This window comes from Coniophora puteana, assembly GCF_000271625.1.
Source record: "Coniophora puteana RWD-64-598 SS2 unplaced genomic scaffold CONPUscaffold_4, whole genome shotgun sequence".
In the NCBI taxonomy this organism is placed as follows: domain Eukaryota; kingdom Fungi; phylum Basidiomycota; class Agaricomycetes; order Boletales; family Coniophoraceae; genus Coniophora; species Coniophora puteana.
Window position 1 is genome coordinate 2,380,733 of NW_006913056.1, and position 19,445 is coordinate 2,400,177.

The 19,445-nt window shown below is 56.3% G+C and overlaps 9 protein-coding genes across 9 annotated transcripts in view; 6 read left to right on the top strand and 3 right to left on the bottom strand.

The window, feature by feature from the left end:
• Window positions 1–196: 196 nt before the first annotated feature.
• CONPUDRAFT_164300 (uncharacterized protein) lies at window positions 197–1,366 on the top strand (the record flags this gene model as incomplete). Its single annotated transcript, XM_007768934.1, has 2 exons — window positions 197–969; window positions 1,035–1,366. The coding sequence occupies 2 exons, from the start codon at window positions 197–199 to the stop codon at window positions 1,339–1,341; spliced, it is 1,080 nt and encodes a 359-aa protein (XP_007767124.1). The 3' UTR covers window positions 1,342–1,366.
• Window positions 1,367–2,027: 661 nt separating this feature from the next.
• Window positions 2,028–3,612, top strand: CONPUDRAFT_164301 (uncharacterized protein). The gene is made up of 3 exons (XM_007768935.1): window positions 2,028–2,058; window positions 2,131–2,915; window positions 2,982–3,612. Exons 1-3 carry the CDS (start codon window positions 2,056–2,058, stop codon window positions 3,310–3,312), a joined length of 1,119 nt encoding a protein of 372 aa, XP_007767125.1. The 5' UTR covers window positions 2,028–2,055; the 3' UTR covers window positions 3,313–3,612.
• CONPUDRAFT_164302 (uncharacterized protein) lies at window positions 3,580–5,049 on the bottom strand (the record flags this gene model as incomplete). The annotated part of the gene is made up of 1 exon (XM_007768936.1): window positions 3,580–5,049. The coding sequence occupies one exon, from the start codon at window positions 5,044–5,046 to the stop codon at window positions 3,757–3,759; it is 1,290 nt and encodes a 429-aa protein (XP_007767126.1). The 3' UTR covers window positions 3,580–3,756.
• Window positions 5,050–5,570: 521 nt separating this feature from the next.
• CONPUDRAFT_51659 (uncharacterized protein) lies at window positions 5,571–6,592 on the top strand (the record flags this gene model as incomplete). The annotated part of the gene is made up of 2 exons (XM_007768107.1): window positions 5,571–6,220; window positions 6,295–6,592. 2 exons carry the CDS (start codon window positions 5,571–5,573, stop codon window positions 6,590–6,592), a joined length of 948 nt encoding a protein of 315 aa, XP_007766297.1.
• A 236-nt stretch (window positions 6,593–6,828) lies between these two features.
• On the top strand, window positions 6,829–7,987 carry CONPUDRAFT_102074 (uncharacterized protein). The gene is made up of 2 exons (XM_007768937.1): window positions 6,829–7,622; window positions 7,685–7,987. Exons 1-2 carry the CDS (start codon window positions 6,916–6,918, stop codon window positions 7,980–7,982), a joined length of 1,005 nt encoding a protein of 334 aa, XP_007767127.1. The 5' UTR covers window positions 6,829–6,915; the 3' UTR covers window positions 7,983–7,987.
• Window positions 7,988–8,723: 736 nt separating this feature from the next.
• On the bottom strand, window positions 8,724–11,021 carry CONPUDRAFT_121862 (threonine ammonia-lyase; the record flags this gene model as incomplete). Its single annotated transcript, XM_007768938.1, has 6 exons — window positions 8,724–9,051; window positions 9,135–9,242; window positions 9,331–9,617; window positions 9,684–9,903; window positions 9,959–10,546; window positions 10,703–11,021. 6 exons carry the CDS (start codon window positions 11,016–11,018, stop codon window positions 8,879–8,881), a joined length of 1,692 nt encoding a protein of 563 aa, XP_007767128.1. The 3' UTR covers window positions 8,724–8,878.
• A 467-nt stretch (window positions 11,022–11,488) lies between these two features.
• Window positions 11,489–14,884, top strand: CONPUDRAFT_81320 (uncharacterized protein). The gene is made up of 5 exons (XM_007768373.1): window positions 11,489–11,999; window positions 12,194–12,353; window positions 12,558–13,025; window positions 13,135–13,406; window positions 13,486–14,884. Exons 1-5 carry the CDS (start codon window positions 11,495–11,497, stop codon window positions 14,592–14,594), a joined length of 2,514 nt encoding a protein of 837 aa, XP_007766563.1. The 5' UTR covers window positions 11,489–11,494; the 3' UTR covers window positions 14,595–14,884.
• A 292-nt stretch (window positions 14,885–15,176) lies between these two features.
• CONPUDRAFT_121866 (uncharacterized protein) lies at window positions 15,177–15,846 on the bottom strand. The gene is made up of 2 exons (XM_007768939.1): window positions 15,561–15,846; window positions 15,177–15,493 (listed from the first exon to the last, which is right to left on the bottom strand). The coding sequence occupies exon 1, from the start codon at window positions 15,827–15,829 to the stop codon at window positions 15,617–15,619; it is 213 nt and encodes a 70-aa protein (XP_007767129.1). The 5' UTR covers window positions 15,830–15,846; the 3' UTR covers window positions 15,177–15,493; window positions 15,561–15,616.
• Window positions 15,847–16,609: 763 nt separating this feature from the next.
• The window catches only part of CONPUDRAFT_52328 (uncharacterized protein), a gene marked incomplete at both ends in the record, with an annotated part of 3,803 nt that continues 967 nt past the window's right edge, over window positions 16,610–19,445 (top strand). Inside the window, 7 exons of the mRNA XM_007768142.1 lie at window positions 16,610–17,213; window positions 17,293–17,435; window positions 17,497–17,754; window positions 17,821–18,051; window positions 18,114–18,449; window positions 18,520–18,762; window positions 18,830–19,361. Of these exons, the coding sequence (XP_007766332.1) occupies window positions 16,610–17,213; window positions 17,293–17,435; window positions 17,497–17,754; window positions 17,821–18,051; window positions 18,114–18,449; window positions 18,520–18,762; window positions 18,830–19,361 (2,347 nt within the window). The remainder of the gene's footprint in view (window positions 17,214–17,292; window positions 17,436–17,496; window positions 17,755–17,820; window positions 18,052–18,113; window positions 18,450–18,519; window positions 18,763–18,829; window positions 19,362–19,445) is intronic.

Sequence of the window (19,445 nt, forward strand, 5' to 3'; positions counted from 1 at the left end):
AGTGACGCGTCAATTTCTAACTTCAACCCAACCTCAGTTCCACTTCTCACCTAGTTTCTTGTTCACCCAGTCGTCTTTTCAACAGCAACCAGGCTAATCGACACCCAAAATTAAAATGGTTTGCCTTCCGTGACGTATAAGGTCTAGTGACTGTGGTGATGCATGCTGAACTATCATCGCGCAGGAAACAGCGACGATGTTCTCTACCTTGACCATCACAGGCGTCGACATTCCCAGCGCTATCACACTATCCAGAGAAGAAGACTTCCCGTCTCATCAGTTTCAGTTCAGAGTGGGAGAGTGCAAGAGGAAGCCAACATGGCGCTCATCCCAAGTACCCGAGGGTACTGGCCATTTGTCTTTGAGGCTAGGGGAACGCATCTCGCGAGGGAGAAGTGCAGTAACGTACACGGTAGAAGTTATATCCTCTGAATCTGGGGTGGCTGGGGCTGCACCAACACGTCCACTCCCCGTGGATCAACAGCTATGCATCAAGGTAGCACGGTCCAACCGCTGTCGCACGCTGGCGCGAGAAGCATGGTTTTACAACCAGCTCCGTGATCGCACACCGTGGCGAAAACCGCGAGAGCCTGACCAGGCTGTTGCTGATGATGAAAAACAACTGCAGGGTGTCATCGCTCCCCGCTTCTACGGCTTTTTTGCAGCCCCCATATCTCCGGGACTGGCGTCCTTTCCACCTTGGTCTAGTCAAGATTTCGAGCTGATGCATGCACCGGACGTCGGCTTCGGTACTGTGGCGGATGACCCAGACCATGACGACCGTTTACCGGCTGACGGACCCCTTCCAGAACTGCGCAGCTTGAATGGTGTGCAGTGTTTGGGAGGCAAAGAATGCTCAAAGTGGGATCAATGGAGTCCCGACCCTAACGCGCCCCTCTTGACCGTCATCGTCATGGCGCGCGGAGGTTCTACCTACACATACGACGATCACTTGGATGAAACTATAGCGTATGTCCATGGCTCATATGCCACTGATTTATTAGCTCACGCTGACTCACTATGAAATCTCACAGAGAAGACGTTCGCGAGATTCTGGACGACCTATCTGAGGCTCTCATCCTGCATGGTGACTTGCGTCCCGCCAACCTGGTGCGCGCTCCTACCAGTACAGTGCTCTGCAAACGGCATCAACGTATTCATCAATGGAATTTGATCGACTTCGCCTGGTCCCTCCGCGACGACTATGGCAACCTCAAACAGAAGCGGAAAGACGGCACAAAGCAGAGTAGAGATGTCATTAAGAGGCGAGTTGCTCGGATAAGGCATGTGGTTCATGAATTGCAACTATTTGGTCTCGAACACCACAATTTCGACTTCTGAGTGGTGATTTATATAAATATGTAACTTTAAAACAACGGCTCTCAATATTAGATGAGTGGTGCGAACGTCGAATGGGAGTCATTATATGCAGCGCGCACGCAAGGTTGGAGAGCTGGCGGGCCCGCCTGTGGTTCCCCAATTAATCTTAGGTACATTCCGCGCCAACTTCGTAGAGAATTCAAGGCAAGACTCAAGGCGCGAAATTAAAAAGCATTGGGACGTGATCAAGCAAAGCAAATGATGTCAACGGGGGTGCAGCTTTGAAGGCTCCCACCACAGATTCCTGCCTTGTGAAATTATCGATAACACTGAGCTTGTGGGTGGATTGTCGGTGCCATACGTGCTACAGGCAACGCGGAAAAGCAGAACCCAAGGTTGAGGTAGCTATACCTTTTCAAGCATCCGGAATCATCGGCACCCGTAGTCTCCAACATATCAATATGGTACACCAGTTGATCGGGTAAATCACTCGCCCAGGAATCTTACTTGTCATCTTCTTCAAGTTCAGGTTCTTCAAGTTCGCTGTACTTGAATTTCCTAACGGAAAGTGTGAGGTGAGGCACAGCCACATGAATGCAGGTGACTGACGCGAAGTGCCATTTTAGCTCTTGACACAAGACCTCGACGCGTAAATTTCTACTACGAGTTCAGCTTGTACAGCCGCTGACCTTAAAAGCTGCTCAGCTGTTATCCCGTTGCTCTCCCAAACTTACAATGGTTCGCCCGTTGCAATGCATGTGCTGTAGCTTCCCCTGTAATGCTTGCTGACTCGGAGCTATCGTTGCACAGGAAACGGGAATGATGTTCTCTACCTTGACCATTGCAGGCGACGACATTTCCAGTCCTGTCACACTGTCCAGAGAAGAAGACTTTCCATCTCATCGGTTTCAAGCTAGATTCGGAAGATGCACGAGGAAGCCAACATGGCGCTCATCCCAGGTACCCGAGACTGCTGGTCATCTGTCTTTGAGACTAGGCGAGCGCATTTCTCGAGGGAGAAGTGCAGTAACATACGTCGTAGAGGTCATATCAGCTGATCCTGAGGTGACTGGGACTGCACCAACATACGCTCTCCCCGTGGATCAACAGCTATGCATCAAGGTGGCTCGACCCAACCGCTGCCGCACGCTGGCGCGAGAAGCATGGTTTTACAGCCGGCTTCGTGATCGCACACCGTGGCGGCAATCGCAAACAGTTGACCACGCTGCTGTTGATGACGATGGACAACTGCAAGGTGTCATCGCTCCCCACTTCTATGGCTTTTTTGCAGCCCCCATGTCTCCCGGGCGGTTGTCCTTCCCGCCTTGGTTCAGTCAAGATTTCGAGCCGATGCACGCCCCGGATTTGGGCTATGGCTCCGTAGCGGATGACCCAACCTGTGATGACCCTCTACCGGATGATGGACCCGTTCCGGAGACGCGCAGCCTGGATGGTGAGCAGCGATTGGGAGGGAAAGAATGTTCGAAGTGGGATCAATGGAGCCCCGACCTTGATGCTCCCCTTTTGACTGTAATAGTCATGGCGCGTGGCGGCTCCACCTATACCTACAACGACCACTCAAACGAGGCCACAAGGTATGCCCATGGCTCATACTGCCACTGAATCGATTACTCACGTCAACTTGCCCCGAATTCAAACAGGGAAGACGTTCTCGAGATTCTAGACGACCTGTCTGGCGCTCTCGTTGTGCACGGTGACCTGCGTCCCGCCAACCTGGTTCGCGCTCCCGCGAGCACAGTGCTGTGCAGCCGGCACCAGCGTGTCCACCAATGGAACATGATCGATTTCGCATGGTCCCTTCGCACCGACTACGGTAACCTCAGTAGAAGGTGGAAAGAGAGCACCAAGCAGAGTAGCGAGGGACCAGGGCATAACAAGGACGACGTCGTTGAGAGGCGAATCAATCAGATAAGGGAGACGGTTCGGAAAGTGCAGCTCATAGGCTTAGAACACTACAGTTTCGATTTCTAGGGATACGTTGTGTAGATATATAATATCAGAACACCTTCGAGTACCGAAGAGTGGCGAACATAGTACTAGCTGTTAGCGAGTCCAGCAGAAGTCATTCTGTGCAGCGCATATGTAAGATTGTAACTACGGCTATAGAACTTCGACCTTATGTTAGTTTCGTGCCAGTGTAAAGCTCTCAAGTCTTGTTATATGACCTAGAAAGCACTAAGAGATCAAGCAAAGCGTGTGATGTCAGCACGAATGAAGGCGGCTTGCTAAAAAGATTATGCTCCATCAAGTCCTCGTGAATAATCATTAATCAGGTTTGTAGGCGATGTACGTATCAGGTGCAACGAGGGAAACCAGGACATTAGTCTAAGGCAGTTGGGCATCCTTCAGGATCAGCGACGATTGTAGCTAGCGAGTGTTCCGATCCGCAAAGTTGCAAAGTCACAATGTAACGATCTAATCTTGGTATACGTATCGAAACTGCAAGCGTCCTGCTAGCTCTGGAGGTACTGCCTCGATCCCCTCCTTGTGAGGGCGATCTATGGTCAAGAATTCGACGACCTGGATGGACGGTGTGAAAGAGAGGAGCATCTGAATCTTCTGCCAAATCCGCCCGTATCCTGCCGTCCGATCAAGCTGGGCTGCCTCCAACGGCTCCGTACTTGACTGGGTTCTGTAAACTTTGAATCCGAGGTACTTGACGGGCGGAAGCTGAAAGAAGTAGAACATGTCGTCCTGGAAAAGAGCGTCCTCCGGAACGGACAGGACTATGCGAGTTAAGCGAGGGCAGGTCCTGGCTATGACCGACCAGCTCGATTGATACACTGTATGTCCCTGTGCACAGCACACGGTTTCAAGGTTAGAACCGACGCCTTCTAAGAACGTTTGCATATCGGGGCTGGCCAGCGAATCGTGCTCTCGGAGGGTGAGATGGCGCAAGCGTGGAAAGCAATCGCGGCACGATCCTGACAGGCTTAACCATCTGCCACAAGAAAGAGACTCGATGGACTGAGAGGAGGTCACTCCTGAGTTCAGGGCTTCGATGTAGCGACAAGACAGTACTCGGAGGTTTGGAGCAGAGTGCAACAATTTTATGGTTTGAGAACGCTCGAAGATCGCAAGTTCCGTGCGTATGTTGAAGACCTCGAGTGTCTGTCCCAGACTACACGCTGCGTCTATCACGCAATTGGGGATGGGGAAGGACATCGCATTTGCTACGATGGGACGAGGAGGGATGATGGAAATATCGATGATGGAAATGTTATGAAGTGACTGCAAGAGGTCTCCAAGGTCATCGTAGTACTCTTTAATAGCGACGCCTGGCCCTATCATTGGCATACGGGAAAGGTCCATGATGAGGTCCACGCGCTTTACGAGCGCCCCTAGTGGCTCCGCGCTCCCTTTGAGTGCCACGGAGGGTGAGCTGAAGAGTGGACCCGCGAGCAGTGATGGCAGGCTCCTGTTGTCGACCCAGACTGACTGATAGAGGAATGGCGTAGCTAGCTCGTACCACGTCTTGCAGACCAGGGGAAGATGTAGCCTCGTGGAAACAATGGACTGTCTAAGTGCGGGTTCGTGTTCCGTTGATCCACTTCTCTCGCCGTAGAGTCCTAAGGACTTGACACGATCGCGGATGTCCCGTTCAGAGACTCCTTCCACATGAGTGGCATGTGCGAAGACTTCGATCCACAGCTCTGCGGGTAAGCTGAGCGACGAGGCTCCTTTGGTCGCGGATGGTGTCGCCATGACACGCCCAGACAAGATGGAAGTCGTGCGGAAGAAATGTGAACGGCAAATCGGAACCGATTCCGGAGCAAACATGGATAAGTAGACCCTGAACAAGCACATAACATTTATTACATATCGAAAGACAGTTTCAAACGAGTGCGTAGAGAGAAATCGGAGCACATCATATTAGGCACACTCAAGTCGATTTTAAAGGCAAAGCGCTAGCAACTTCAAACGTCTTGCTTACTATGCTGCCAGTCGCTTCGCAGCACCGTGTGAATAATCTACCTGAACGGGTGTTTACCCCTATGGAACCACGCTAACGGCTGTTTGTTAACTCTGTCCACCTGTCATTCGCGCACCCGCACACCTTACTAACTTCATTTATATCATAGTGGAGTGTGCCTTTTCTTCGCGTCTGGAATTATATATCATACTCATGACAAACTCGCAAGCCACCACAACGGTCCGTCAGCGCCCAAACCTCATTATCGCAGCTTATTACCATCTGCCGTACATAGAATACGGGACAAACCATGTCCATGTTTTCGACTTTGACCATCGCTGGCGGCAAAATCACAAAACTTACAACGCTCACTGGATCAAAGGACTTTCCGCCCCACCAATTTCATATCGGTGAAGGAGAATATCTAGCCATGCCGAAGTGGTGTTCATCGAAATGTCCTCGGGGAGCGGGCCACCTGTCTCTCAGGGTGGGGAAGCGCATCTCTGGTGGCGGATCCGGCGTCGCTTATGAGGCAGAGGTATTGGTTGCGGGCTCTGGTGCGGTGGAAAGCAATGTCGCGGTCTCCAACCCGTCTCCTCTGGAGCAGCAGCTTTGCATCAAAGTAGCACGACCCAACCGGTGTCGCACGCTTGCGAGAGAAGCATGGATGTACAGGCGTCTTCGCAGCCTACGGGGCGTCATTGCGCCTCAGTTCTATGGCTTTTTTACTGCAGAGCTGTCTGAGACGCAGTCTCCTTTTCCTCCAAGCGAGGATCTCGTGCACTTGGAAGAGGACGATCTGACGCGCGACGAGTTTTTACCGGACGACGAGCCGCTGGACGCGTTGGGAGGCAGAGACCGCTCAAAGTGGTGCAAGTGGCGCCCAAAACCCGATGCTCCGATGCTGGCTGTAATTGTCATGTCAAGAGGAGGGGCAACGTACTCACAGAAGGACCATTGGGACTTGTCCACACACTACGTCACACGCAATTATCGTTTCACTGGCAACTCGCAGCCTGATATAACCCTTATTTGCTCAGGGAAGACGTTCGTGCTGTACTCGACGACTTATCGCGGGCTTCTATCTTGCACGGAGACCTGCGTCCAGCTAACATTGTTCGCGCCCCCGCAAGTACGATACCATGTGATGTGTACCGGTGTATCCATAAGTGGAACGTCATTGATTTTGCTCGCGCTCGAGCTTTGGACGTCGACGTCGATGGTACGGTCTTGTTGAAGAACAACAGAACTCCCGAGGAAGAGAGGAAGGTCTCACACTGGAATATTTTTGTGTATTTGCAGCGTTCAAGCTACGAGACCGAAAATTTCGACCTATAGCTAATAACGACGTTTATGCCATCCATTAGCTTAGATTCGCTGTTGTGTTCTGAATCTGTAGCCCTTTGTAGTCTCGCTGTCAGGAGATCAAATCACCACTAAGTCCAAACTAAACTAATCAAATATAATCCCCAATGTTATCACATGACCCTTGATCAAAAGTGCGCGCGTCGCGTTTGCGCATGCGTCGCGTGCGCGATTGTTCAAGCGTTCACGTTCTATTGGCGCTGAGAGGGGGGGAAGTCATCTTGTTGACTCTGTTCCTATCTTTCCATTCGTCCTACCAGCTGGAACAATCTCTTTCTTCGCGCTTGGAAGGACTTATGGCAGGTTCTCAAGCCACCTCCGGGTCCGCACAGAACACGACGCCGTCCATGTTCTCGACCCTGACCCTCACTGGCATCAACAACATAAGCTCCATAACGATGAACAGAGGGGAGGACTTCCCACCTCATCAGTTCGACCTCGTAACTGGGAGCTATGTGTCTATGGGGAAGTGGGGTTCATCGCAGGGCCCTCAAGGAGCAGGTCACCTATCTCTGAGGTTGGGGAAGCGCATTTCCGGGGGTGGAGGCGGTGTCGTTTATGAGGCAGAGATTCTAACCTTCGGCACGAAGGAAAGCGGCGTCGCTCCCTCACACCCGCTTCCCCTAGACCAGAAGCTTTGCATCAAGGTGGCACGGCCCAACCGTTGCCGTACACTCGCCAGGGAAGCGTGGATGTACAGGAAGCTCGGCGGCCTGCGAGGCGTCATCTCGCCCCAGTTCTACGGCTTGTTCACCGCGTCTCTGTCCGAGACGCAGGCTCCTTTTCCTCCAGAAGAAGACCTCGTGCGCTTGAAAAACGACGATCTTACGCAGGACGAGTTTTTACCGGACGACGACGGCCCCATCGACGGCCTGGGGGGCAGAGACGGCTCAAAGTGGTGCGAATGGCGCCCGGACCCTGAGGCCCCCATGTTGGCTGTCCTCGTCATGTCCGGGTGTGGTCCGGCGTACACGCAGAGGGACCACTGGGATTCGTCCACGCAGTATGTCCCACCCTTGTGTCGCTTTTGATGTGTACATGCTCGCTGAACGCCCGTCTGCGCAGGGAAGACGTCTGTGCGGTGCTCGACGACCTGTCGCGGGCGTCTGTGTTGCATGGGGACTTGCGCCCGCCCAATCTCGTCCGTGCTCCCGCAAATGCGACACCATGTGAACTGCACCAGTGCGTCCACAAGTGGAACGTCATCGACCTTGCCCGTGCTAGTGCTGTAGAGATCTCTGTTGATGCTGCGCTTTACTTGAAGACTGATCGAACCCCTGAAGAAGACCTCAGACTTGATATGTGGGATCTTTTCTTACATATGCAGCAGACAAGCTACAAGACTGAGCGTTTTGACTTGTAACAGCGCTGAATACTATGGATGTTACTTTATCGTACCTTAGCCGTGGACGTGTAGTCTGGAGTGAGGACTGGCTAAAGAATACAGTAATCCTTGTCTTAATTTAAAGCATTCGCTCTGCAGCAGCTTAATATCCTCGCCCATCCTGATTTAGGCTGACCCTCCTTCCCCCGGTCCCCTTCGCTTCCTCTGCTGTGGCGGTGAAGCACTAGATCAGTGACCGGTGAGCTTCTAGGCCTATTCGCACCGCCCGCCGACGATCATGTCTGCCCCGGTCCCTTATCGCACCAACGGTAGATAGTCATCGTATACATCGCACTTCAATATTCAATAGCGGGTCTTACCACAACGTTAACTCCCTTCGCTATCTCGCTGACGGAACAAACCATATAAACAACACAACGCAGGATTTGTGAGCCAAGCATCTCAGGTGAGACACAAGGGCGGTTGAAGGGGGCTGACAAAACTTAGGAGGCAAGCACTTGGTAGAGGGGGGATTAGCGCTGCGCTAATGTACAAGTTTGTTGCTGTAAGCACGAAAACATGGTGCGTAGGAAGGATAGATGCATAATGATAGATGCATAATGGCGCGTGGCAGCACGACCCAGGTCAGCATGCAGAGACAGAAACGGAATAAATACAAAATACAACCTAGTCCAAGATTTGGCCCTTGAGCTTGATAGATCTCGTGCATGCCCTGTTCGTCCTAATAAGGCCCAGCGGCAGAGCACCCTAGTGCTGATTCATGAAGACCTTGGATATATCATTATCGCTGCACACTTGCTGGCGACTCATCTATAGTACAACAGCAGCAAGCAAATCACAGCACATCGCCAGTACAGCGACTTTTGTTCTACTTTTTGGCACCATGGCACCTCAGACCTCAGTACCCCGCTGGCTTAGACGGCCTTGCCATTGGGTAGACTCGAACCGCTCGGCGCGAGGAGGTAGCGCCTGTACACCGGGTTCTCCGTCTCCTCGACGTAGTGGTATCCGAGCGTGTCGAGGAACTTGTCAAAATCAGCGTGTTCTGCGGGCGGGACTTGGATCCCCGCGAGGACCTTGCCCATGTCTAGGCGGCGAAAAGAAAGCATTGCCATCAGCTCACCGCTCTGCCTTATGCCTCTGCGGCTGGGTGTTTAAGAAAGAACGTACCGGCTCCGTGATTGCGGTAGTGGAAGAGGGAGATGTTCCACCCCGACTGCGAGCCCGACTTGAGGCCGAGGAGGAAGTTGCGCAGCGCATTAGGCCGCTCGGGGAACTCTGCACGCAAACAAGGCCGCCCGATGTTAGTTCTCGTTCCCCGACCGTCCGATGCGCGCCGGCATGGGCACGAACATAAAACACCCACCAAACCTGAACACCCGCTCGTTCTCGACGGCCGCGCACCCGCCGACCATGTACCGCGCGTGGCTCTTCGCCATCTCGTCCTCGGAGATGTCCACGCCCTTCATCCCGCTCTGCTCGAGCGTCTCGAGCACCTGCGCGATCTCGCGCGGCCGCTCGGCCCACGAGGTCGTCTGGAGGTAGAACGAGATGAAGATGTGCGCGACGTCCGCGGGGGCGTTGTACGAGTTGTAGCGGTATATGAACTCGGTCGTCGTCCGCGGGTGGATGATGTTATGCAGTGCGAAGAAGCTGCAGTGTGGTACCGTGGTTAGCTTGGGTCAGGACAATAGAGGGTATACGGGAGAGAGGACACACGTTCCGGGGTGTTCGGGGATCTCGACGCTGAAGAGCGCCTCGCGGCCCTCACCGAGTTCGGCGCGTTCGGCGACGAACCGGAGCCGGTCGAAGTTCATGTTGGCGCCGCTGACGACGGCGACGAAGCGCTTTCCCGATCCGACGAGGTCGTTGTCGAGAACGTAGCGCTTGAGCGATGCAAGGCCAAGTGCGCCAGCTGGTTCCGTTACCGAACGCGTCTCTGTAGGCAAGAGGCCAAGTCAGAAGAGACGGGAACAGAAGATGAACTTGTTAACCCTCGAAGATATCCTTGATCGCGGCACACAGCTCGTCATTGTCCACCTTCACGATCCCGTCCAGCAGGTTCTTGCATATCCTAAACGGCTCTTCGCCCACGATCTTCACCGCCGTGCCATCGCTGAACGGCCCGACCTCAGGAAGCGTAACGCGCTCCCCGGCCTTCAAACTCTTATCCATCGCGTCCCCATCGAACGTCTCCCCACCGATCACCTTCGTCCGCGGATTGCCTATCCGCTTCACATACTCCGCGATGCCCGCAACGAGCCCGCCGCCGCCGACAGCGGCGAACACACCGTCTAGCGTCTCGGCCCTGTTGAGCTGCTTGAGGATCTCCATGCCGACTGTGCCCTGGCCGGCGACGACGAGCGGATCGTCGTACGGCGGCACGAACGTGAGGCCGTGCTCCTGCGCGAGGCGCGCGCACTCGGCCTTGGCGGCGTCGAAGTCGGCGCCGTGCAGCACGACGCGGGCGCCGAGGCGCTGCACGTTGCGCACCTTGATGGAGGGCGTGCCGTGCGGCATGACGATCGTACAGGGGATGTTGAGCTTTGCGCCTGAGAGAGCGACACCCTGGGCGTGGTTGCCTGTGCATCGCGATTTGGGCGCATACATGGACCGTATGCAAAGGATAGCAGTAGTTGGGTGTGGCAGATGGGGATCCAGCAGCAAAGAGGGAGGGAAAGAGTCAAGATCAGCTCGATAGGACATCCCCGCCACACAGCGCAAGTACGCACACTAACCGGCGCTGCAGGTGACGACGCCCTTCCAGCGGTCCTCCTCGGGGAGGTGTGCCATGAAGTTGTACGCGCCGCGGATCTTGAAGCTGAACACCTCCTGGAGGTCCTCGCGCTTGAGCCATATCTCGCAGCCGAGCTTGGCGCTGAGGAGCGGGGCGGGCACGAGCGGCGTCTCCTTGAGGATCTCGTACACCTTAGAAGTGAGGATAAGCTTGAGGTAGTCGGGCTGCTTGTCGGGCGCGAGGTGGTGCGGGTGCAGGCGCGGGAAGAGGGGGACGGGGGCGTCGGAGGCGTACTCGATCGCGGCGGAGGCGGACATGGGTGGTGGAGGAAAAAGAGGTGGAGGGGATGTGACTCGAGGCGCGTGTCTGATCTTGGGACGCGTTATCTACACGAGCATGACTCGGCCAGGGTAAATTACATTCGCTCAAACTTTGACTACACGTTGCACACACTTTGTCTTATGCACATCCGACGTCTCATTGCCCATTTTTCAAGCGAAGAACAATGTCTGATGATCATAGCAAGCTGCGATTTTGAAGCTGCACCCCAGTCCCACTGAGAAATGCCACGTCCCGGTCGGTGATGAGCTTAGTGATGACAGGGAGCATGTGTCGCAGCTCAAGTGGGAAAGTAAAGGGGTGATCTGGTGTAAGCTTTCTGAGAGTCAACCGACAAGGTTGAGACAAGGGTGCTTTCCTTTGCACCACTGCCAGCCCTAAACCATAACCGGCCACCCAGCACCTCCTTTCCCTCCCCGTACCATAGCAGTAGTCCACTATTGACATGCTCGCCATGGGCCCACTCCACTCCCCGCGCGAGACACGTCGCTCAGGACGCCGCTCGCAGCCCTCGACCTCTTCGACGTCCAAATCTCCAGAATCCCCCGACGACATCCCGACCTCCATCCCCAGCTCCAGGACCAAGGACAGAGGCGACTCCTCCACCCGGCACTCCCACCCCATCTCATCCCGCGCCAAGCGTCCCAAGACGGAGGACACCGCCGACGATACAGCCGTTCCCGCATCCTCAGGGTCTGCCACCGCCCATGGTCATGGCCACGGTGGCAGCACCTCGTCCCGCTCCAGTGGCGGCACCGGGGGGAACAGCAGGAGCAAGCGCAGCAAGAACAAGAATCGCGATAGGGAGCGTGAGCAACGCGCCGCTGCCGCTGCAGCGGCTGCAGCCGATGACCCGCTCGACAAGGACAAGACGGCGTCGACGCCTGGCGCAGCAAGCGTCGAGCCCCAGGAAGACGATGCCGAGGGTGGTATCACGCGTTGTATATGTGGGATGAACGGTCCGTGGTCCCTTTGCTTGCTTGTCCCATCCCGTGCCTATGCTCAACCTATCCGTACCGGCATCCTTCCCTCCCCTTGCACCCTATGCACGTTTTGATCCATCAATGGACCATGTCCTTGTGCTTTTGGACTCGGCCCACGCATCGTACACGTACAATTGACAACATATGACACACGACGTTGCCTACGACAGAGGAGGATGAGTCTGAAGGGGCCGGCTTCATGGTTCAATGCGAGCAGTGCGAGGTCTGGCAGCACGGGGCCTGCATGGGGTTCACGTCCCAGGACGCCCTGCCCGAGGAGAGCTACTACTGCGAGCAGTGCAGACCAGAGCTCCACCAGGAACTATTCAAGTACGCCTCTCCTCCCATTCTATCTCTTCATCCTGTCCCCCGTGCCCTTTCCTCCCACCTACCGCACCCTGCACCTTCGCATCGCACCTTTCTCGCTTCCCCCCTGTCTCTTAAATCCCCTCGCTTCCCACACACCCCACACACCCTACACACGACCACGACATCGAGCAACAGATACTAATCATAACCATAAATGTCCTCCAGAAAACTAGCCAAAAAAGCACGCCAGTCCTCGGCAACCACAGCCGGCACGCCCCTCTCCGCGTCCGGCCCCAGCCCCAACAACCCCCTAACTGGGTCCGGCGGTGGCACTGCCAACACGAACACTATTAACAACAACAACAACAACAGCACCACGCGCGTCTCGCGATCGCACTCCCCCACGGCGCTCCTCAAGCCCCCCAAGCGGCGCAACACGATGAACAGCCGTGACGCCGCGTTCGACGAGGCGCTGAAAGAGGTGATGGACCTGACGGCAGCTGAGGCGGCTGCGTCGCTCTCGCCTGTGGCTGAGGGCCCGGGTGGCGGATCGGGCTCGGCGAACAGCGGGAGCGCCGGTAGTGGGGCTGGGCTTTCAGGGCAGGGGGTGGGGGAGCAGGGCGGGGAGGAACAGGACAGCGTGTCGCATGCCCATCTGCGGAATAAGAAGCGGAAGCGGACGGAGGATGATGTGTATGTCTGTTTTTTTGTGCTGGTTCATTTATGGACTGCGCTGACGTCTTCTCTTCTCTCGCCGCACATGTTCCGTCATCATTGGAATGCACTCGGTAACATACGATAGAAATATACCCACGAAACGCTCCCGTTCTGCTTCGAGCGCGTCCGACCGCCCACTTGGTCCCCTTGTCAACACCACTGCGCACAACACCCACAACACCGAGGACTCGCCCGCCACGTCTCAGCCACCCACCAAGCGATCGAGCAAGTCGACCTCGTCACGGAACCGCCGCGGTGGCGCACGGACTAAACAGTCCGCAGTAGCAGCAGCAGCCGTGGCAGCGTCATCGCACCGGGACGAAGGACTGACACCGGCTGGGGGCGACGGCGAGGAAGGTGCGTTTGCTCCCGCTCCCACAGCCCACGCACATCATTTTGGACTCGCCGGCGCTAATTTACATCCGGCATCTTATAGGTGTGCCGAACTCCGCAGCCGCCACCGCCGCCGCCACCGCCAAGTCCAGCCGAGCCAAGACGAGCATTACCACATCGCAGAATAAGCGCCCGCCGCTGTCACGCCAGACGTCGGCGAGCGCCGGTGGTGGTCCTGTTTCTGGTGCCAACGATGCTCCTGCTGTTGCTGCTGCCTCTTTGGCCAATGGTGTTGCCGCAGGCTTGGGAGGGCATGAACACGGTACGCGCCGGAACGCGGGTACGCCTTCTGCACCGCAAGATATCAGTAGCGGTGCCGGTGCCGGTGCCGGTGGGAGTCGGTCATACAAGCACCATTCCTCGGCGACGACAGCTGCAGCTGCAGCGGCCGCAGCGGAGGACGCGCAGCAGCCGCTGCTGACGACGTGGGGGCTGCCGGACTATCTTGCGCATCTGGAGCACATGTTGCCGTCCGAGACGCCCAAACCGCTCGAGGTGCGCGCGAGCGCGAGCTCGTCTTCGGCGTTTTTATTATCGAATCCGCATTATCATGCTTCTTCGTCTTCTTCTTCGCGCCCGCACTCGACGTCGCATTCGCAGTCCCACCACGCGAATTCGAATGCGAACGACTCGCAAGCGGCGCTCGGGCTGGGCTTTCCTTCGTCTGCGGGCCTCAACGGCCATGGCCATGGCAGTAGTAACGGCAACAGCAACGACAATGGCAATGGCAACGGCGGCAACGGCGGCGGCGGTGGAGAGTACCACGTATCGGTGTCGGTCGAGCGGGGCGTCAAGGTGCGCTGGCCGAGCAAGCGGATGAGCGTGGGCGACATGAACAAGCGCGTGCGCGCGCTCGTCGAGTGGGTCGGGCGCGAGCAGGCGGGCGCGGGCGATCGGCAGCGGCGGCGGGAGGCGCTCGAGCGCGCGCTGGGGTTCGGTCGGTCTGCTCGGCCGCAGTCGCAGCGCCAGACGCGGGCGGAGGTAGGAGGGGAGGGAGAGGGCAAGTCAGACGGGGAGGCGCAGGAGAGTGCGGATTCGCCGTCGACGATGAAGATGATGGAGGAGCTTATGGAGGAGCTTATCTCGTTCCAGGAGCGGTTTGGGCCGGGCGCGAAGAGCAGAGAGCGCAGGCAGCAGCAGCAAGTGTCATGACGGCGTTCCCTTTCCACGGTTCCCTCGCCTCCCCCATCTCCCCACTCCCATCCTTTTCCGTCTCCTCCTGCGCTGCGGACTTCTATACTCTCCTCCTCTTCTCGCTGCTGCTCCGCCCCGTGCCGACCTCGGCGTCTCGTCCTGTTGTTGTGTGCTATGTTATGCTATGCTATGGGATATCCCGGGGGCGGACAGCTGTGCCGCGGTGCTGTCCTGACGTCTGTCTAACGTTAACGCTAAGTAACGTTGAATGCGTATACTTTATTATATCACTATGTAGTTGTCGTGTCTAATTGAATGTTGGACAGTTGTATCGTTTGCAGGGTGCGGGCTTGACTTCGGGACTTATGATTAGTGTAACGAGGTTTGCTCGAGTTCTTGGGTGCGGCGAGTGCGAATGCTATGACTTGGATAGTAGGGAGGACGTTTGGAAGTGACGTGGATGTATTTCAATTCATATTCCCAACGGCCTCAGGTTGACGTTGAGCGCTGAGCACCCATAATGCAGGTGCTCGCGAAGTTAAGCCCGTGAGGTGACATGGTGGTGACGCACGGTGCATACATTCAGCGCTTAAAATGGGATGGACTTTTACCTAAAGCGAGTTGTCTATTGAAGCGGCGTGGACGCTGCGACGTCCGCGTTGCCTCTGAACGTACGACTCGAGCTAGTTATTCACATTGGATGCTCTAAGTATGCACGTCATGGGGCCGTTTGGTGACCATGCAGGAAGGTCCAAGAAGGTGCGTTTTTATGACAGCGTCTAAGTATTGCGATGGTGCAATGCGGGAATTACAATTGGACGACAGAGGGAGGTAAGGCTCTAATGAATTGAATGTGACGCGAAGAGCGCTGGGTGCACCCAGCGGGGAGTTGGCATGTCATGCCAGCCTAGACCTGTCTTTCACATGATGGTAGGTTAGCGGCACGAAACACTCTTCACGCCAGCGCAAGTAAGCACTGCTTACCTTTGGACGATCGCGCATAAGGCGGCCCCGTGATACCCAGAGGTTGCGTTGCGAGTCTAGTGGGGGGAGGCGTGGTCCTTGTGCTCAGTGGAGTGGGGCACTGCGCTGAGGTAGAGGTTGTCGACGATGACATAGGCTGTGAATGCGACGGCTGCGATGCCGAAGCCGGGGAAGATGCTGGAGAACATTGTGCGGTTGGAGAAGATGGGGTGTTTGCGCCATGCCTCGCGTCTGGCCCAGGGGTCGCGGAAGAGGGGGAGGTTGGGCATTGTTGCTGGTGGTGATGCTGTGTGTCGTGAGGAGACTTGTATGTCTGTGAATGGACTGCGGTGCTCACCGGAAGATGGAGGTCGTTTGTTTTCGGCCGGCGATCGAGTCCGCGGCCGGGAGTGAATGGAAGAGGGAACAGGCGCAGAGGGGAGAGTTTAGGGCCGGTGTGCGCGGACTTGGTTCGATTTGATGAACCCTGGCTGACTGGGAGGGGAGCCTGTTAAACCCCAGCCCTCGCTGTCTCTCTTCACTCTCTCCCCTCTTGCTCTCTCCCTTCTCCCCCTACGCCCCTCCCTACTCCCTCCCCCCCTCTCCCCACCGCCCTCCCGTCGATTTCCCTCTGTCAGCTCAACCGATCATGGCCGTCGACGTCCACATGTCCTCCTCGGACGATGACATGCCTCTCGGCTCGCAGGCCGCAGCCACCTCGGCGTCCCAGAACGGCAAGCACAGGAACGGGCGCGTGCCCGACGACGACGACGCGATGAGCGAGACCGAGGACGTCCCTCTCGTGAGTAGTCTCCCGCGCCCCTATGGCTATGCCTTTTTCGGCTCCCTTTTCTCTCCTTCCTCCCTCCTCTTCTCCGTCGAGCTCAAAGGCTGACTAAAAATTTATTGTTGATTCTATGTAGTCTCAAAGTACCAGTGCTGCATCTAGACCTGCCCCGCGCCGCCGGAAACGCGCCGCCGCGTCTTCGGACGAGTCGAGTGACGACGACGACACGCCACTCGCCACTTCGCCTGCCAAACCGAAGAAGGCCAAGTCAGCCGCCGTACCCATGCCAGGCGCCAAAGCTGCAACAACTGTCTCGGCCAAGTCGGTGAACGGGAACGGACGGGCAGCGGCCAAGGCCAAGGCCAAGGTCAAGGCAGAGCCCAAGTCCGACCCCGAAAGCGAGGACGAAGACGAGGACGACAGCACCCCGGCGCCAAAGCGCAAGCGCAAGCCGGTGGCGGCGTCTAGCAAGAAGGCGCCCCCGTCCAAGAAGGTCAAGCGGGAGTCGGATGATGATGACTCAGACGACGACGCGCCCCTCGCTGTCACTACGCCGAAGAAGGCGCCCGCTAAGCGCGCGTCGAAGAAGGTCAAAGCTGAGAGCGACGCCGACGAAGATGAAAAGCCCGTCAAGAAGAAGCGCGCGACGAAGAAGGCCAAGGACGAGTCTCCCTCTGACGTGAAACCCAAGAAGGGACGCAGCAAGTCGGCTACTGCCAAGGACGAGCTTGCGGAGGGCGAGGCCGACGAGGTGTACAAGTGGTGGGAGGCGCAGCAGGCCAACAGCGGCGATGGCGAGGAGAAGTGGCAAACCCTCGAGCACAATGGTGTTATATTCCCGCCGCCGTACGAGTCGCTGCCGTCGAATGTGAAGATGAAGTACAAGGGTCAGTACATCCTGTTTACTTCGTTGTCGTACTACGGTTGTGCTAATGGTATGTTGTGTGCTACGCTCTGTTATATTAGGCAAGGAAGTCGTCCTCACGCCAGAAGCCGAGGAAGTCGCTGGCTTCTACGGTGCAATGCTAGAGACGGACCACGCGCAGGACGCGACGTTCAACAAGAACTTCTTCACCGACTTCCTCAAGGTCCTAGCGGACTACCCTCCTGTTAGTACCACTCCTGCATCTTACCTCCCACCCATGCCCACCCGACTTTCCTCTCGCACAGCGCAACGGCATCAAGATCACCAAGTTCGAAGACTGCGACTTCAGGCCGATGTTCGAGTACTTCGAGTCTGAAAAGGCCAAGAAGAAATCGCTCAGCACGGCCGAGAAGAAGGAGATCAAGAAGCAGAAGGACGCGCTGGAGGAGAAGTACACGTCGTGCGTGCTCGACGGGCGCAAGGAGAAGGTGGGCAACTTCCGCGTTGAGCCGCCAGGCTTGTTCCGGGGGCGCGGGGACCATCCGAAGAAGGGCGCTTTGAAGGTGAGCGTTTGAGCGACGCTTGATAATGGACTGGAAACTAACCGGGTGTTTGGGTTGTGTTGGTAGTTCCGCGTGCGGCCAGAGGACATCACGATCAATATCGGCGCGGGGGTACCCACACCTGTGCCGAACATGCCTGGACAGTGGAAACAGGTCGTGCATGACAAGACGGTGACATGGCTCGCGAACTGGGTGGAGAATGTGAACGGAAACTACAAGTACGTGTTCCTCGCCGCGGGCTCGTCGCTCAAGGGCCAGAGTGACATGGCCAAGTTTGAGAAGGCGCGGGAGCTCAAGGTCAGTTAGTGTGATGCGCACAGTGCTGCCCATGGTTTTTGACTTGTCACACCCGCACACAGAAACACGTCGACCGCATCCGGTCGGACTACACCGCGGATCTCAAGAGCAAGGTGATGGCGGACCGGCAGCGCGCGACGGCGATGTACTTCATTGATCGGCTCGCGCTCCGAGCGGGCAACGAGAAGGGCGAGGACGAGGCGGACACGGTCGGCTGCTGCTCGCTGCGGTGCGAGCACGTCACGCTCGAGGCGCCCAACTTCATCATCTTCGACTTTTTGGGCAAAGATTCGATCCGGTACTACAACCGCGTCACTGTCGACCAGCAGGTGTTCAAGAATATCAGGCTGTTCAAGGATAACAAGGATGATAGCGATAATCTGTTTGATCGGGTTAATGTGCGTTCTTTCCCCCGTATTATATGTCGTATGAGGATCTGGCGCTGATGATGGTGGGACGTTGATACAGACGAGCTTGCTGAACAAGCACCTGGCGTCGTACATGAAGGGCCTGACGGCGAAGGTGTTCCGTACGTACAACGCCTCGATCACGTTCCAGCAGCAGCTGGACGAGGGCACGCCGGAGGAGGCGACGGTGCAGGAGAAGCTGAACGCGTATAACCACGCGAACCGGATGGTCGCTATCTTGTGTAACCATCAGCGGAGCGCGCCCAAGACGCACGAGCAGTCGATGGAGAAGATGCGCGAGCGGGTGCGTCACCCTTTTTCTTCATTGTACGATCATGCGGAGGGGCTAACCGAGGGGCGATGTGTAATAGCTACGCGGGTTCAAGTACGACCGGATGAAGCTGCGGCACGTGCTGTTCGCGATGGACCCCAAGTACAAGAAGAAGAAGGGGTTCGCGGAGGACGAGTCGGACATCGACGACGACTTTGTCGTGCAGCACGAGGACTCGCTCAAGGCAAAAGAGATCGAAAAGGCCGAGAAGAAATTCGCGAAGGAGAACGAGAAGCTCGTTGAGGAGGGCTCCACAGCGCAGAAGGACAGCGTGCTCAAGGAGCGCGTCGACAGCATCAAGGACGAGTTCAAGCGGCTCGCCAAGGAGCGAGGGACGAAGAAGGCGAGCTTGAAGCGCGATCGACCCCCCGAGAAGCTCGAGGAGGCGGTGCAGAAGCTGGGAGAGAAGATCAAGACGTTTAAGCTGCAGATGGACGACCGCGAGGCGGGCAAGGAGGTTGCGCTGGGGACGAGTAAGATTAATTATTTGGATCCGAGGATTACGGCCGCGTGGTGCAAGACGCACGAGGTGCCGATTGAGAAGATCTTCTCGAAGACGCTGCTGACGAAGTGTGAGTCTTTGTTTCTTGCCTTCCCCCTTTTTTCTTTTTTTCTTTCTGTTTTCTGTTTTCCGTTTTCGCGATTTCCTTTTATGG

Coding starts and splice junctions, on each gene's coding strand:
- CONPUDRAFT_164301 (XM_007768935.1), top strand. Junction 2,916..2,981: donor CACTCAAACGAGGCCACAAG/GTATGCCCATGG, acceptor GAATTCAAACAG/GGAAGACGTTCTCGAGATTC.
- CONPUDRAFT_102074 (XM_007768937.1), top strand. CDS start 6,916: ATGGCAGGTTCTCAAGCCACCTCCGGGTCCGCACAGAACACGACGCCG. Junction 7,623..7,684: donor CACTGGGATTCGTCCACGCA/GTATGTCCCACC, acceptor CCGTCTGCGCAG/GGAAGACGTCTGTGCGGTGC.
- CONPUDRAFT_81320 (XM_007768373.1), top strand. CDS start 11,495: ATGGGCCCACTCCACTCCCCGCGCGAGACACGTCGCTCAGGACGCCGC. Junction 12,354..12,557: donor CTCCACCAGGAACTATTCAA/GTACGCCTCTCC, acceptor AATGTCCTCCAG/AAAACTAGCCAAAAAAGCAC. Junction 13,026..13,134: donor AAGCGGACGGAGGATGATGT/GTATGTCTGTTT, acceptor AACATACGATAG/AAATATACCCACGAAACGCT.
- CONPUDRAFT_121866 (XM_007768939.1), bottom strand. CDS start 15,829: ATGCCCAACCTCCCCCTCTTCCGCGACCCCTGGGCCAGACGCGAGGCA.